This window comes from Rhinoderma darwinii, chromosome 3, assembly GCF_050947455.1.
Source record: "Rhinoderma darwinii isolate aRhiDar2 chromosome 3, aRhiDar2.hap1, whole genome shotgun sequence".
NCBI lineage: Eukaryota > Metazoa > Chordata > Amphibia > Anura > Rhinodermatidae > Rhinoderma > Rhinoderma darwinii.
Window position 1 is genome coordinate 351,753,282 of NC_134689.1, and position 18,451 is coordinate 351,771,732.

Sequence of the window (18,451 nt, forward strand, 5' to 3'; positions counted from 1 at the left end):
AATCTGAGCAGAAAGTATATCCCTGAACACTTAAGAATTCATCCGGCTGCTTCTGTCTTCAGTCACATTATCGATAAACACTAGTGACCCAGTGCCATTGGCATCCATGCATGCCCATGCCATCACACTGCGTCCACCATGTTTTACAGAGGATGTGGTGTGCTTTGGATCATGAGCCGTTCCAAGCCTTCTCCATACTTTCTTCCTCCCATCATTCTGGTACAGGTTGATCTTAGTGTCATCTGTCCAAAGAATGCTGTTCCAGAACTGGGCTGACTTCTTCTTTAGATGTTGTTTGGCAAAATCTAATCTGGCCTTTTTATTTTTGAGGCTGATTAACCCATAGGCGCACCATGACGCTACTGTACGTCCTGATGGCCAGTGTATTCGCGCAACAGGATGTACAGTTACTGTGCGGTTCCTGGTGCACACTGTCTGTGATCGTGTGAACCGGGAGGCCAGCTGACACTGTTGCCGATCAGCGTCTCATTGCCGCTGATTTCGGCATTTATCCCCTTAAATGCGGCGAACGATTGCAATCGCTGCATTTTAGGGGTTTCTAGCACGTCGGCAGACCTCAAAATGAAATTGCGAGGTTTGCCGATGGTTAGCATGGCGACCGGAGGCCAAACAATGGCCTCCGTGTCTGCCATGTACGGAAGCCTATCAAGACCAGCCTTCTGATAGGTTTCCTGTCAGTGACAGGAAGTCACTGTGTCGTTCCTGATGCACACGGTCGGTGACCATGTGCATCGGGAACCGGGAGGTCAGCTGTCCAAGACAGCTGACATTCCAATCAGCGGCTCATCACCGCTGAAATTGCCAATTATCCCCTTAAATACGACGATGTATTGCGATCGCCGCATTTAGGGGGTTTGTAGCACATCGGCAGCCCCCGTGCAATTGGGGGGTTGCCGATGTTTGTGACGGCATCCAGAGGCCAGACTTTGGCTGGTTCTCATAGGCTTACTGTCAGAGTGACTGTGGCGTCACACTGATAGTTGGAATACATTATACTACTCGCAGCGATCAGTGCTGCAGGTAAAAACATAAAAAAATCGATATACATATGGTATCGCTGTAATCGTACCGACCCGCAGATTAAAGTAAAGCTGAAATTTTATAGCGCATGATGAACGATATAAGAAATAAAGAATTTAAAACGCCAATATCAGTTTTTTGGTCACCTTGGCTCTAAATGAAATGTAATAAAAAGTGATCAAAAAGTTGTATGTACCAAAAAATGGTACCAATAGAAACGACAGCTCGTCCTGCACAAAATAAGCCCTCACATCGCTCAATCGACCAAAAAATAAAATAAGTTATGGCTCTCGGAATGTGTTGATACAAAACAATTTATTTATTTATTTTTTTAAAGTTTTTTTATTTTGTAAAATATAAAAAAAAGATATACATTTGGTATCACCGTAATCGTATTGAGACGCAAAATAAAGTTGTGTTTTTTACCGCATGGTGAAAGCGGTAAAAAACAATGGAGGAATCCGTTTTTTACAATATCACCCCTCAAAGACTTTTAGTTTCCGTTTCCCAGTACGTTATATGGTACTTTAAATGTTGTCAATATAAACTACAACACTTACCACAATAAATAAGCCCTTACACCACTCTATTGAGGGAAAAGTAAAAAACTTATGGCGTTTGGAAGGTGGGGAGTGAAAAACTAAAATGGAAAAGTAAAAAAGCATCAGTCCTGAAAAGGTTAATTCATTTCAAATAAAAACAATTATTGCCACATATGGGGTATTGTCTTACTCGGGAGAGATTGTGTTACAAATTGTGGGGTGCTTTTTCTCCTTTTATCCCTTGTGAAAATGAAAAATTCAACATTTTACTGGACAAAAATGTTGATATTCTTTTTCACGGCCTAATTCCACTAAATTCTGCAAAAAACCTGTGGGGTCAAAATGCTAACTATACCCCTAGAAAAATTCCTTGAGTGGTGTAGCTTCCCAAATGGAGTTACTTTTGGGGTGTTTCCACTGTTTTGATCCCTCCAGTGCATTGCAAACGTGATGTGGCACTGAAAACCAATCCAGCAAAATCTGCGCTCCATAATCCAAATGGCGCTCCTTCCATTCTGAGCCATGCTGTGGGTCCAAACTGCAATTTATTACCACATATGGGGTATTGCCGTAATCCGGAGAAGATTATTTACAAATATTTGGGTGCATTTTCTTCTTTATTCCTTGTAAAGATTAAAAATTTCTGTGTTTTTTCAGAAAAAAAGTCGATGTTTCATTTTTACAGACTAACTCCAATAAATATAGCAAAATACTTGTGGGGTCAAAATGCTAACTATACCCCTAGATAAATCTCTTGAGGGGTGTGGTTTCCAAAATAGGGTCACTTTTGGGGGTTTCCACTGTTTTGACACTACAAGACCTCGTCAAACCTGACATGGTGCCTAAAATATAATTTTTAAAAAAGGTGGCCCCAAAATCCTCTAGGTGCTCCTTAGAAGCAAAGGCCTGTGTTTCGGTCCATTAGGACACTAGGGCCACGTGAGATATTTCTAAAAACTGCAGAATCTGGGCAATAAATATTGAGTTGCGTTTCTCTGGTAAAGCCCTCTGTGTTACAGATTTTTTTTTATTCTAATAGAATTTCTTTTTTTTTTTTATATTTAAATTTTTTATTGCATTTTTCAACAATACAGAGGATATACGTCTTAACAGGTAAGCATTACATTCCATGCCATATTATAAGTACTTAACAGACCATAAAGGGGGAGGGGGAACAGGGAAGAGGATATTGAACCGGGTAAAAACCCCAGAGGGGGGGAAAAAGGAGGGATATCATTGGTACATCCGTGACAAGCCTTACTTTCACATACAAAGGTATAACTTTAACCTCTTAATTCACAATAACTCCTGTCACACAAATTTACGGTACTTTTTCCATGGATGCCATATCTTGAGAAATTTATCTCTCGACTGCGAGTTCCAATGAGATAACTCCTCAAACCTATAGATCTGATCTACCCTCGCCATCCAATGATCTAAGGATGGAACTGTATCCGTTAGCCAATGTAGGGGTATTAATAGCCGAGCCGCCACTATCAGCAATTTGAATAAAGCAGATGGGACTACCGGGACTGAAGAATCTGCAATAGAAAGTAACGCAATTTCCGGTGATACCGGAATTGTTCCCTTACACACAGAATTACATATTGAGAAAATTTTCCCCCACCATTCTTTCAGCGGGGCACATTCCCACCACACATGATAAAAAGTGCCTCTGTCCCTCTTGCAACGCCAGCACGTATCTGGATGCGTGGAGCTATACATGCAGGTCTTGTCTGGTGTCCTGTACCAACGGGATAGTATTTTATAACTGTTCTCCTGAATCTTAATGCATCTGGATACTTTGTGTGGGGCGATCAATATTCGGGATATTTCGGCCTCAGAAAATTTCCTTCCCAGATCTCTTTCCCACAATCCTATATAGTATGGAGGTCTAGTTGCAAGAGGGACAGAAATCCTTCTATAAATCTGAGAGATACTCTTCACTGGCGTGCGATTCTGGGAACATAATGTTTCAAACCAATTAGCTTCTCTATGAAACGAGGTGGACCTACAACATGACATAGTAATAGACTTTACATATGCAAGAAGTAAAAAATTCCCCTCGTTAATCGATAATTTAGACAGTAGAGCAGAATGGGGAATTAGACAACCCTCATCATCTAATAGCTGAGCCAGCGGCATCTGAGAGCTACTGACATGTAACGGAGCACTATCCCTTACTGCTTTTGTGGCTGCCCCTATAATATCTCTTACCTCTATCAGAGGAGATGGCATCTGTATTCCCCCTAAGCTAGCTACAAACCCTTTCCAGACTGAAAGTGTTGCCCGTGTAAAGGGATTCGAGGGGCCGTAATCCGAAAGCAGAGAGGGGTCTATAAATATTAGAGTCCTGAGCGGTGACGGGGAGAGTGCGTTTTCCAACGACACCCACAGTTTGTGTCCAGGTGCTCGCACCCAATCTAACACCCTAGCTAAATGTATTGCTCTGTAATATTGTTCTGGGTCTGGAAAACCAATACCCCCTGTTCTTTTTTGCCGAGTCAGAATGGCTCTCGCGATATTTGCCCTTTTCCCCTTCCAGATAAACTTAGCAAATAATCTGATTATACGAGAGAAATATAGCCGAGGAATAGCTACTGGCAATGTTTGCATCAGATAAGTAAGCTTAGGCAGGACATAGGACATGACAATGTTCTTTCAACCAAACCATGACAGATAAGGGAAATCTAATCGTTGTAACAAGTCTGGTAAAGAGGACAGGAGTGGTAAGAAGTTCAAGGAGAACAACTCGTCACAATTTGCACACATCTTTATCCCTAGATAGGATATATGGGGTGACGACCAGTCAAAGGCCGAATTGGCCCTCAGTTTTTCTCTACACTCCAGCGACAACGCTATCCCCATCGCTTTTGATTTACTCGCGTTAATCAAGAAATTGGAAACGTACCCGAAGGAGTCCAATACTTCTTTTACTTTTGGGAGTGCAATGATAGGGTTCGTGACAATCAGTAGTAGATCATCTGCGTAGGCTGCTACTTTATGTTCCACCCCCCCTACCCACATACACGCTATATCTGACTTTAAACGTATAGACTGCATCAAAGTCTCCATCACCATGACAAACAGCAGGGGGGAAAGAGGACACCCCTGCCGGGTGCCATTGCTAATTTCAAAAGGGGAGGACAGGGCCCCGTTCACAGTAATAACTGCCGAGGGGGATGCATACATTGAAAAGACCGCATTAATGAATGGGGTAGGGAGGTGGAATGCCCGCATAGTCTGTCTCATAAAATTCCAACTAACCCTATCAAAGGCCTTCTCCGCATCCGTGCTGAGAAGGACTGTTGGAACCCTATTTTTTTGTGCGTGATGTAATAAGTGTAGTACTCTCGTAGAGTTGTCCTTTCCCTCTCTCTGCATTACAAATCCGACCTGATCTGGTGAAATAATGTCTGGGAGGATCTGTTTTAAACGAGATGCCAGCATCTTTGCTATCAGCTTCAGATCCGTATTCAAAAGTGAGATGGGTCTGAAGTTAGCACAGATCGTATGGTCCTTCCCCTCTTTGGGTATGAGGGAGATATATGCTCTTGACATATCTACAGATAGAGGTACTCCTTCAGTGGTAAGATTTGCAATGCGTAGTAAGCGAGGGAGGAGAATCTCTCCAAAGGATCTATAATATTCTATAGATAAACCATCTGGCCCCGGGCACTTCCCCACTGGGGACTGCTTTACTGCTATCTCCAATTCTGCCAAAGTAAATGGTTCTGCTAACACTTCCCCCTGCATCTCGGAGATGACCGGAAGAGAGAGAGAGTCTAAAAAAGAGGATATGAGCCCAGGTCTCTCTGCCAGACACTCCGAGGGTAGTGATTTCTCCAGATTATAAAGATTATGATAAAAGTCTCTAAACAAAGAAGCTATTTTAGGGGCCGAGTAAGTCAAACTGCCATCTGGTGACTTTAACATATGGACATGATTGTTAACCTGCCGCTGTTTGACCCTTTTGGATATGAATTTAGAGGCTTTGTTGCCATGAGCGTAAAAATTTTGTCGGGACCTCTCAAAGTATTTAGCCGACGAAGCGTTAAGTAAGTTTTTAAGCTGGGATCTAAGGTCATTTAGTTCAGTCAAATGTCGGCTAGCCAGGGACTGCTTATGGATTTTTTTCCAGTTTCTGGATCTGGGACAGAAGTACCTCTACATCTCTATCTCTTTCCTTTTTTATATGAGAACATATGCTGATCAGGTGCCCTCTTACAACAGCTTTGTGAGCATCCCAAACTACCTGGGGGGAAGTGTCTGGTAAAGCATTTAGTCTAAAATACTCTTCCAACTTTCGTTTGACATTCTCCCTTACGTCTCCTCGCCCTAATACCGAGTCATTAAGCCTCCACCTTGGCGATCTGCTTTGTGTGTTAGCTAACTGTAATGACAGAAAAACCGGTGCGTGATCTGAATGCACTCTGGAGCCTATATTTGTGTTACTACAGTATTGAAGGTTAGTTTTGTGCAGAAAAAAGTGGTCTAATCTTTGATAGGAATTATGCACATGAGAATAAATGGAGTAATCCACCTCCGTAGGATGAAAACATCGCCATACATCAACCAGGCCACGATCCTCCAAAGAAGTTTTAACCCTCCTCAGAGCTCTGTATGATAAAGCCGATTTTTTAACGGATGAATGCATTAAAGGATCCATAACCAGGTTGATGTCCCCTCCTATAATAGTCATACCTTCTGCCACGGAATCTACTACCAGTAGTACCTTACTCAACCATAATACCTGTCCAACATTAGGAGCATATAAATTTACAAACGTGACAAATTGAGTGCCTATCTTACCTTTCAATATAATGTATCTGCCCTCTGGATCCAGAGTGGTAGATAAACAGACAAATGATACATTTTTTCCAAAACCCACACTCACCCCTCTGGAGGCCCCACTATTGCTGCCACAGTGAAACCATACTGGAAAGTGAGAAAAGGAAAGATTTGGATAATGATCCTTCTTAAAATGTGTTTCTTGCAGCATAAGGACATCACATTTTGCTTTCTTCATAAAAGAAAAAATTTGGCATCGCTTTGAGGGGGAGTTGCAGCCCTTCACATTATAAGATACTATCTTCAGAGCAGCCATATTACAGTGCAGAGGTAGGTTACATTATCGCATCCCCAAATCAGACAGGCAAGTACCCAACAAATGAACTTTCTGCTACCATATGAAGGCGAACCGAGAGATATATCCCACATTCTCCATAGTACTACAGGACCATAGATAAGGCACACAGGTGGGACGTAAAGTACCAATGACAGGACGGGAAGGGGAAGACCAAACATAGATAACATAGAAAACAAAGATAACAAAGATGGGGGACAGTACCCCACAACTGAGAACAAGAACAATAACGGTTCACACAGAACCTTCCACCGGGGGGAATCTGGTAAGTTAACCATATATCATCACAATCAGCTCATCTAGCCATAGCAGTCCGCGCCATGGTCAAAATAAAGAATATATTGAGATAAAGCGTGTTATCACGCCGCTATTCAAGGCAGTTCCTCCCTTTCCCCTGCTAATTTACGTGAGCCCAAACGTCCCGATTTCTTCTTGCTACGTTGACGTTTAGGAGCTGGAACATCTTCCCATGGTGTCAAGTGGGCTGTAGCAGGGAGAGACGTCAAATCCAGGACCGGATCCCAGTCTTCTATATCCAATGGCTCTATATCCAAGTGCGCATATACGGACTCCAGATCTGTCACGGATGAGACCAGCATACGACGACCTTCATAGAAGAATGATAATCCAAACGGGAATGTCCAGCGATACATGATATTCTTATTCCTCAAATGATCAGTAAGTGGCTTCAGATGACGACGTTTTTGAAGGGTACTAGATGCCAGATCTTGATATATAGAGATAACAGAACCTTGTAAAGTAAGGGCATCCATGTTTCTTGCTTTAGTCAGCACAGCGTCCTTATCCGTGTAGTTCAGAAATCGGCATATTACGTCCCGCGGTGGGTCTGAAGCAGTTGGTTTAGGGCGCAAAGCTCTGTGGGCTCTCTCCAAAACAATGTCCGCATGTGTATTAGGGCCAATCAGCGAGCGGCAGAGTCCCTTGATAGTTTCCATCAGAGCATCCGCAGAGATGGATTCTGGCACCCCTCTAAAACGCAGATTGTTCCTGCGGTTCCTATTCTCCTGGTCTTCTAGGGCCCGGAATACTGAATTAAAGTGCTTTTGACACGAGGAGAAGCATTGTGTGACTGCCGTGTTAAAATCAAGCATTGCCGCCTGAGTAGCCTCCAGCTTCTCTACCCGTTGTCCCACTTGCCTCAAATCTTGCTTAATGTCTGCCAAATCTCTAACCAGAGGCTCCAAAGCCTTATTAAGTACCTTTGTGAAGAAGTCTCTAGTGAGTGGCAAGTCGGTCGAAGTGCTGCCTGCATCGCTGCTATCATCTGCTGCTCCTGCAACATCTTCTTCCCGGGAGCGAGAGGAGGACGGCGCCATCTTGGCCTCATGTCCGCCTGCACCCACCGGCCCCCTTTTCACAAACTTCTCCATGTTTCCTTGAGCCCCAAGTGTTCTGGGGGGATCCTGGTCGTCTCTGGACTTACTGCCGCCGATCTTGACCATGGCTGGCTGTAACACGCTAACTTATGCAATAAATGAGCTGTCGGTAGTTACGGAGCTCAGCAGCACACGTCCATTCAGGTCTGCCGCTAGCTCCGCCCCCCCTATTCTAATAGAATTTCAACCAAAATTAAATTTGCAGATTTCCCCTCTACTTTGCTTTATTTCCTGTGAAACGCCGAAAAGGGTTAAACTTTCTGAATTCTGTTTTGAATACTTTGAGGGGTGCAGTTTTTAAAATGGGGTGATTTATTGGGGGTTTCTAATATATAAGGCCCTCAAAAACCACTTCAGAACTAAACTGGTACCTTTTAAAAATAGCCTTTTGAAATTTTCTTTAACTTGAAAATGTGAGAAATTGCTGCTGTAGTTCTAAAACTTGTAACGTATTAGAAAAATAAAAGGACGTTCAAAAAAACTATGCAAACATAAAGTAGACATGAGAAATATGAACTAGTGACTATTTTGTGTGGTATTACTATACGTTTTACAAGCAGATCCATTTAAATTTATAAAAATGTACTTATTTGCAAATTTTCTCAAACTTTTGGTTTTTCTCACTAATATATTGAATTTATCAACCAAATTTTTCCACTAACATAAAGTACAATATGTCATGAGAAAACAGTCTCCCAATCGCTTGGATAGGTAAAAGCATTCCCAAGTTATTACCACATAAAGTAACACATGTCAGATTGAAAAAATCGGCTGTGCCACAAGGCCAAAACAGGCTGGGTCCTGAAGTGGTTAATGGTCTTGTGGTGAGCCCTCTGTATTTGCTCTCAAGAAGTCTTCTCTTTATGGCAGACTTAGATACTGATACACCTACTTCCAGGAGAGTGTTCTTCACTTGGGTAGATGTTGTGAAGGGGTTTTTCTTCACCATAGAAAGGATTCGGCGATCATCCACCACTATTGTCTTCCGTGGACGTCCAGGCCTTTTGGAGTTCACTAGATCACCGGTGCGCTCCTTTTTTTTTTTTTTTTTTTTTTCTTTCAAGAATGTACCAAACTGTTGAATTGGCCACTCCCAACATTTGTGCTCTCTCTGATGGATTTTTTTATTTGCCACAAACAGGAAGTTAATATCACCAACCATTCCCATTTTATATAGGTGTATCAATATAAATGGCCCACCCTGTGTATGTGTGTGTGTATATATATATATATGTGTGTGTGTGTGTGTGTGTGTGTATGTGTATATATATATATATGGTACATACAACTTTTTGATCACTTTTTATTACATTTAATTTAGAGCCAATGTGACCAAAAAACAGATATTGGCGTTTTAAATTCTTTATTTCTTATATCGTTTATCATGCGCTATAAAATTTCAGCGGGTCGGTACGATTACGGCGATACCATATGTATAGCGATTTATTTATTTTTTGTGTTTTGCAGCGTTTGCACAATAAAATCACATTTTTATAAAGTAATTCATTTTCTGTGTCACCATATTCTGAGAGCCATAACTTTTTTTATTTTTCAGTCAAAAAAGCGGTGTAAGGGCTTGTTTTTTGCGGGATGGGTTGTAGTTTTTATTGGTACTATTTTGGGGTACATGCGACTTTATGATCACCTTTTATTCTATATTTTCAACTCTAGAGGCAATTTTCGATTTGAATCTCTCTTTTTTTTTTTTTTGTCTTTTTTCCATTTATTTAACAGTAATTCCAAGAGATTTAATAAATTTATTTTCCTTATATAAATAACATATATTGCTAAAAAAAAAAATGTACGGAACTTTACAACCTTTAACCTCTGCAAATGCTTTTTTATTAGAAATACTATTGGAAAAATGTCTATGTAATTGGTTATAACTTCTTTGTTCCCCGGCTGGGAACAGGTTAAATCTATAATCAGTGATTCACTGCGTGCGTGAACGTCCCCCTCTGCCCGTCACCACCTCAGCCGGTCTCCTACATTGCAGGGGAGAGCAGCTTAAATTGCAGCAGGGCCAGGCAGATAGCACCAAGCGCGCACTCTGGGGTGAGACTACATTACAGTGTCTGAGTAGGACCCTGTGCAGTACCGACGCCACAATGGGGTTTTAAATAAATGACCTTAAGGCTGGATTCACACATCCGTGATTGCACCGTGAAAACCGGTCCGTGTGTCAGCCGTATTTCCCGGCCTGACCACGGTACGTGTGAACGGGACTCCTGGCATCATAATTATTTACGCTACAGTTACACGACAGTGAAAAAAATGGCCAATAAAAACGTATCAATTGTCAGTTTTTCATGTACATTTTGCATCAGTGTCTCCAAATGGATTTCCTTTGCCATGGTTTTTTGTCACAATTCCCTGAAAACACCACAGTGCACATGTAGATAGTGCCACCCCCCTTGTAGATCGCAACACCCCCCTCATAGATCGCAGCACCCCCCCGTCCTTCTTGTAGATAGCGGCACAGTAGTTCAACAGTAGGAGCTGAGTCCCCAGGTCCAAAGTTGCCAATGCCCTGACCAGGGATTCAGTTCCTAGTGGAAACTACAGTGGCGCTATCTACAAGAAGGATAGGGGGGGTGCTGCGATCTACAAGGGGAGGTGAGGGTGCGATTTACATGGGGAGGTGGGGGTGCGATCTACAAGGGGGGGTAGTATCTACAGGGCGGTGTGGCTATATACTAGGAGTTCCTGCTTCCCCACGGAACTGCTGTTCCGTACTTTATTATTTTGTTCAGTACAGAACAGCAGTTCTCTGGGCAAGCAGGGACAGAACGGGCGTAGTTGTCAGACGGAGCAGACCAGGCAGGTGACGGAGCTTCTTCCTGCAGCACGTTGCCATTAAAGAATAGATTTAACAATTTTGTTAAAAAAACAGAATTGTCAGAGGCCTTGACGGCGAATTAATGAAATTAATTTGCTTAATCGCCCAACCCTAATAAATATTCAATGCGTCTATAGAATATTCCTTAAAAATGTGGAGTAAATGTATATCAGGTCAGAATTGCGCCTTCGTTTTGGGCGCTGTTTACGATTGCTTCGGAGGCTCCGCAGACTCCATCAGATTTTACGGGAAGAATAGCGCTATTCTTCCTGTCAAAAAGACGGACGCCACAACTGAACCTGACGAACTCCATTATAAGTCAAAGGGGACGGATCCGGCTCTGCATTATGGTTTCTGTTCTAAACTGAAAACCCGCGACGCAGATGTGAACAAAGCATAAGAGACATTTATCATAACCATGTGACACTACAAAACATATTCCAGACTTTGCTTAAATTTATGACTGTTTTTACACATCTGCAAACCTGTGAAAGTGGAAATAAATCTGCTCCAGTTCACTTATCCAATGTGTCCTAGGCCCGGGCTACACCGTGACGTCACCCCACAGCACACAAAATGATCACATCCTCGCAATCACCGTCCTAACGTTCACCTGTGTATTTAAGAATTACATTATCAGGAACGCCCTATTACCCTCCTGTTCTACTAATCGCTGCCATTGAGCCGGAGCGCTTTAACCAATGGGGGGAGAACATTCGAGGTGAAATCAGATTCCCCTGCAATAAAAGCCTCGACGTTACCTTACATTAGAGCTCGGCTACTGAGGGGGCATTGCAGGAAGTTCGGGCTACTGTAGGGCATCATCTCCTACATATTACCACATTTTATTACATACACAGACTAGATAGGGGCTTATATTATTTAGTAGTTGGCAGCATCCATTGGGTATAATAATTATATGTAATAAGTTTAAGCCACTGCTGTAATCTTTTAAATGAAAAGCTTTGGTGTCTTGCTCTTAGACCTGATTTTAAAGGGGTTATCCCAAGACCAACAAATACCACCTATCCACAGAAGAGGTGATAATTGTCTGATTGCTGGGACCCCAGTGACAGGTTTCTCGAGCCATCCCCTCCCCCCGTCACTCCTCACTAGATGACCGCAGTGAGGAGAACTTGGAAATGGCGTTCAGCATTCGTGGCGCTGCTCCATTAAAAAGTCTACGGGAGTAAAGTGAAGCTTTTTACTAAGAAGCAGCTTAAAATTAGGATAAACAATCTGTATACAGCTCCATTTCAGGTCAATAGCTGTATACCTCTATACACTTCTCGGCCCCCTACTGGTGGCAAAAGCAAGTAGAGATTTTGAAGTGTGTGTGTGTTGGGAGAGGGGAATGCTGCTGTGTACCTTTGCAATGGAACGCCATAGTTTTATCAAATACTATATATAAATTATCCAAATCCATTTACGCTTCTGGTTTCTTAGGAAAAACAAATTATTATCATTTTCACCACATAATTAATATGATACTTGGTACATTTTTAATAGCTGTTAAGTAAAGCTACAGAGATATCCGCCGCAGCTCTATGGTGGGAAATTATTTGTTGGAAGTAGAAAAAAATACTGCATTTATGTGAAATTGACAAATTGTTTCCTGCCTTATGAATGCTGAACAGATATTTAATAATCCTTCTCTCATAAGGATGTGTCTTTTGAGCCCATCTGTTCCATGTTACGGATCATCTACACCTTGTAACAAAGCATTTTTCTGTATATAAAAATAACCCGCAGAGACGGAAGAACCTAAACAAAGTCTTCACCACTTCCTGCATCCATTCCAGAATAGAATCCGTCCCCAGGTGATAGGAAAACATTCTCAGCCTATAATAAATGCGGCGCCTTCAGGAAGTCGCCATAGAGCATTATAGACCATCTCATTTACGGTAAAGATTGCAGATCATGGGATTGCACAATACAAATAGGAGTAGTGGTTTTTTTAAAAAGATTTATTGAACCTCTTAAAGTGGGGCTCTGCTTCAAGCAATGAATTAGGACATAGCTGAAATAATTCTCTAATGTAATATTCGTACCAGAATAGCTCCTCTAAGGGCTCATTCAATTGGCTGTATAACGTGTGGTGAGAATTTGTGATATGGCACCCATAGAATTATATGGCCTGTACTGTACCGCCATGTGTCTCCGGTTTTACACACAGACACAGGTTTTTGGATGGCACGTAATAAAGATCCATAGGGATTGAGCCCTTAACAGTGGGAGTAACCCAACATTAACCTGAAGAGCTGCAAGCAATTTTTACAGGTTTCACCATTGCCCTGAATATCACTGGCTGTTTATGACAGCCTGTACTGGACTAGGAAAATGGTCAGATGGATGACTATTTATGCAATATTCTTGTATATTCTTGAATTTTTCGCACTAAAAGTAGAGTAAGCGTACCTCCACTTGTGATCTCCCGCCTGACTTGACCTCAGATGTGTGGAGGCGCTCCTACAAGTTGGGCGGTATAGTTGCGGTGGCAACTAAACAACGCCCAGGGAGTATCGTACTTGTGCCCTTGTCTGCATGTTATAAGAAATGCTACATAAGGTGGAGAACTTCTTGAACATGACAGAGGGAACACGGTGGGGATTTACAGACAGGGAAAGTTTGATTTGACCCAGACGTAAATAAGGTAATTTATTCAGATGTGTTAAATTTGCAGAGTTATGACTACTGCTGAGGTATTAAAATAATATTAATAAAGTAAAATAGGGCGATTACCAAAATTCCAGAAGTTCATGCAGTGCTGAATTGGGGTTCTGTGGGCACCAGAGGAAGTCATTCTACATGTCCACTTTTAATTGTATCCTAAACTTTGGTGTTCTCATTTCACACACCGGATATATCATCAATAAGGTCTAATCAGGGATTTGTGAATCGTCCCATAAGAAATAGGCCCTAGTGACAAGTGGCTCCAAAGTTGCCTCCAAACAGGGTTGTCCTCTGCTGGACCTTTTGAGAGCCATTATGGTGCGGGAGCCAGGGCGCAACGCTCTGTTACTCTAGTTGGCCAGTTCGACCTTGAGTTCATGTAAACGCTTGATGAGAAAGTTCTAAAAGCTTCACCAGTGAATAATGTACAAAGCGAATGATGGAGGATTGATCAATTAGTGGAGTTGGCTCTAAAGATTTTCTCTCTTTGGACAGGTGGATTTGCCTTGGTGTTCCTGGTTCGTACCAGTAATGGGATGAAACGTGCTCTCAAGCGCATGTACGTGAATAATGAACATGACCTTCAGGTTTGCAAGAGAGAGATTCAGATCATGGTAAGAGGGTGATGGGAAATGGACGATAGTACGACATTAACCTTTTGATGCAGTGTGTGGAAAATAAAAGCACAATGCATCACATTAATAGCCTACAAGAGATTAGTGACCTTGGCAGAACTTGCAAGAATCGAGGACATTCGGTGTTCCCTAATGATCTTACAATATTGTTGCCGGACTGTGTTGACCATTAAGCTCTAAAATAATTTGGATGGGAAAAAGCGTTTGACGCAAATACTTAAAATTTTAGTACAGGCCAGAACAAACCTAAACATAAATCTGCCCATAATCTGTTAACTGGGGTAACCAAGTAGTCACAATTATTTCCCATTAAGGAAACGCAAGTACCTTTTTATAGTAGGTATTTTTATAGTACGTATTTTGTGCTATAATGTGTAAAAAAAAAAATAACAAATTTATATCAATCTTCATACATCTTCTGTTTGACTGAAGGGGGGGGGGTTCCTCATTGTGTAATGAAAAGTTACACTATTTTCCAATATACTTTCTGCACCTCTTCCACTTGGTTTTTAAAATTCGTCGTGCTGTCATTCGATAGTTCATTGTTTCCCTTCTTCCCTATATGTGATGGACACACAGGTGCATGGCTCGTTACAGTACAGTTATCAGAGCACTTGTTTGTTCATCTTAAACAATAAAGATTTGCTATTGAATGACCGACAGTAGAGATCTTAAAACCATGAGGAACACACCACTTTGACAAGAGGAATGGTAACACCCAGTTGTTAATTTATTCATGCATTTCTAGGAGGAATAACCGAGGAATGGCACAAAACCGAGTTCTTTGTAAATATGCTCCAGAATTGTTATTTCGTGGGGAATACAAGTATTTAATAAGACAGACATGTCGGGAGAGCTGACAGATCCTCTTTAAGAGCTATTTCCATTGTCTTTCCCGTATAGCTAATCTTTGGTCATAAATAAAAGCTAAGACTGATTGTCAACAAGACATATTACAGCAAATATCTCATCCACATGGACTTATTGTAAGATAAGATTTGAGAGTAGTTCTGGGAAACTGGGAATACAGATGAAAACAATGGATCATTTTTTTGCAGCATTAAAGGAGAACTAACATTTTACAGATCTGCCAGCAGATAACAGACGTCTTTAAAGAGACTCTGTCCCCACATTATAAGTGCCCTGTCTCCTACATAAGGAGATGGGCGCTGTAATGTAGGTGACAGTAATCCTTTTTTATTTAAAAAAACGATCTATTTTCACAACGTTAGGAGCGATTATGGTTTATGCTAATGAGTTTCTTAATGCCCAAGTGGGCGTACTTTTACTTTCGACCAAGTGGCCGTTGTACAGAGGAGTGTATGATGCTGACCAATCGGCATCATGCACTCCTCTCCATTCATTTACACTGCACTAGCGATATAGATATATCACTATGTGCAGCCTCAGGCCTCATTTACACGAGCGTAATATACGCGCGTGCGACGCGCGTGCTTTTCACGCGTGTCGTACGCACCTATGTTACTCTATGGGGCAGTTTAGACGATGCGTGAATTTTGCGCAGCGTGAGTGCGTTGCGTAAAACTCACGACATGTTCTATAATCGTGCGTTTTTCATGCAACACGCACCCATTGAAGTCAATGGGTGCGTGAAAACAACGCATGCCACACGGACGCTACTGCGTTGCATGCGCGAAAATCACGCAAGAGCTGTCAAAAGGATGAATGTAAACAGAAAAGCACCACGTGCTTTTCTGTTTACAAACATCCAAACGGAGTGTCAAATTAGAGATGAGCGCACCGAACTTCACCGGGTTCGGCCGAACTCGTTTTGACCGAACCCGGCAAAAAATGTTCGGGTGGGTACGCGACGTCAGGAGACAGTCACTGCCCACGGTGCTGAAAGACTTAAACTGTTTCAGCACCATGGACAGTGACTTTCGATCGCCATATACATATACGTGTAAAAAAAAACAGAAGTTCGGACTTACCGATAAATCCCGGCTCCTTCCTCCAGTCCGACCTCCCGGGATGACAATTCAGGCCAAGTGACAGCTGCAGCCAATCACAGGCCAAGCACAGGCTGCAGCCAATCACAGGCTGCAGCGGTCTCATGGACTGCCGCGTCATCCTGGGAGGTGGGGCCGGATGACAAGAGAGGGACGCGTCACCAAGGCAACGGCCGGGAGACCGGACTGGAGGAAGCAGGCAGTTCATGGTAAGTTTGAACGTCTTTTTTTATTCACAGGTTGGTGTATATTGTGATCGGCATTCACTGTCGAGGGTGCTGAAAGAGTTACTGCCGATCAGTTAACTCTTTCAGCACCTTGGACAGTGACGGGCGTCGACTAGCCTCATCTCTATGATGGCGGCTGCGTGAAAATCACGCAGCCGCGCATCATACACGGATGACACACGGAGCTGTCAAATGCCTTTTGCGCGCGCAAAACGCAGCGTTTTTTGCGCGCGCAAAACGCACACGCTCGTGTAAATCAGGCCTCATACACAAGCCCTAACATTACTACAGTGTCCTGATAATGAACACACATGACCATCCAGCCTGGACGTCATGTGTATTCAGAATCCTGACACTTCTGACTCTTTTCTGTGAGATTTACAGCAACGGATACGAAATCTCGTTTACCTCGTAATCTCGCGAGATTTCGTATCCGTTGCTGGAATCTCACAGAAAAGATTCAGAAGCATCATGATTCTGAATACACATGACGTCCAGGCTGGATTTCATGTATATTCATTATCAGGACACTAGTAATGTTAGGGCTTGTGTATGAGGCTGCACATAGTGATATAACTATATCGCTAGTGCAGTGTAAATGAATGGAGAGAAGTGCATGATGCCGATTGGTCAGCGTCATACACTCCTCTGTACAACGCCCACTTGGTCGAAAGTAAAAATACGCCCACTTGGGCATTAAGAAAGCTCATTAGCATAAACCAAAATCGCTCCTAACGTTGTGAAAATAGATCGTTTTTTTAAATAAAAAAGGATTACTGTCACCTACATTACAGCGCCGATCTCCTTATGTAGGAGACAGGGCACTTATAATGTGGTGACAGAGCCTCTTTAAAGAGGCTCTGTCGCTAGTTTAGTAATGCCCAATCTCCTAGCTAGTCTAATACGCGCTGTCACACTGATAATGCTAGTGAAAATTTTGTCCTAAAACGTTTAGTATTTTAAAATGCGCTTTTTTCTAAATATGCAAATGAGGCTATACACGACAAGTGGGTGTCAACACCAGCGATACTCCTGGGGTGGAGCTACCTCACAGCTTCTGACTCCGTCCTATCAGCATGAAGCTGCTTCACACAGTGTGAGACTTGGGCTGGAGGGAAGGGGGATCACTTCAAATAGCCATATCCCTGGCTGTGGACCTCCTAGAACAGTGGTTCTGGTCACATATGAAAGATTCTAATCTTTCATATGACACCAGGATCGGAGTAGCTGTGACACAACCGGAGGTATAACCAGTTGAATAAACAGTCGGGAATGGAAGCTGTACACTATAAGATCACACTGTGTTGATGGGAAGGGGGAGAAGCTGTATGCTGATTGGACAGCGTCATACTGAAAACATTACACGGGCCAGAGTGAAAAGAACGAGTAACCTCCCATTTGGCAAGTATAGCCAAATTAACATATTTAGAAAAATGTTCATGACTTTGCAAATAATAAACGTTTTGTAAAAAAAAATCACACGGTAGTTATCAGCAGCAAAGCGCCTATTAGATTAGATAGGAGATAGGGCATTAATAAACCAGTGACAGAGCGCCTCTAAGCTCTAAATTGAAAAGCCATGAGGCTTTGTGTCACTGAAACACAATCTGAGCTATTTGGAAATTCCTGTCACTGTTTTACGCCAGCCATATACAAATCACCAATGGGTTCGGACAACTTTTATCATAAGTGTATGGCCAGCTTTAGGGCTAGTTCACACAGCGTTTTTTGCCAGTGGTGCTCAATGGTGGCAGCCAAAAACACTGCAAGGCTATGTTCACACGGAGTATTTTGGGGGAGGAATATCTGCCTCAAAATTCCGTTTGGAACTTTGAGGCAGATATTCCTCTCCCTGCACGCCGATTTTCGCGGCAATTATCGCGCCGTTTTTCGCCCGCGGCCATTGAGCGCCGCGGGCATAAAACAGTGAGAAATACGCTTTCGCCTGCCTCCCATTGAAGTCAATGGGAGGTCAGAGGCG

General features: G+C 42.5%; 1 protein-coding gene across 9 annotated transcripts in view; it reads left to right on the top strand.

Annotated features, from left to right (window-relative positions):
- Positions 1-18,451, top strand: part of AAK1 (AP2 associated kinase 1) — a 138,744-nt gene that overhangs the window by 40,953 nt on the left and 79,340 nt on the right. For all 9 annotated transcript variants that reach the window (XM_075858521.1, XM_075858523.1, XM_075858524.1 and 6 more), the window contains exon 2: positions 14,134-14,252. In XM_075858521.1, coding sequence (XP_075714636.1) covers positions 14,134-14,252 — 119 coding nt within the window. The remainder of the gene's footprint in view (positions 1-14,133; positions 14,253-18,451) is intronic.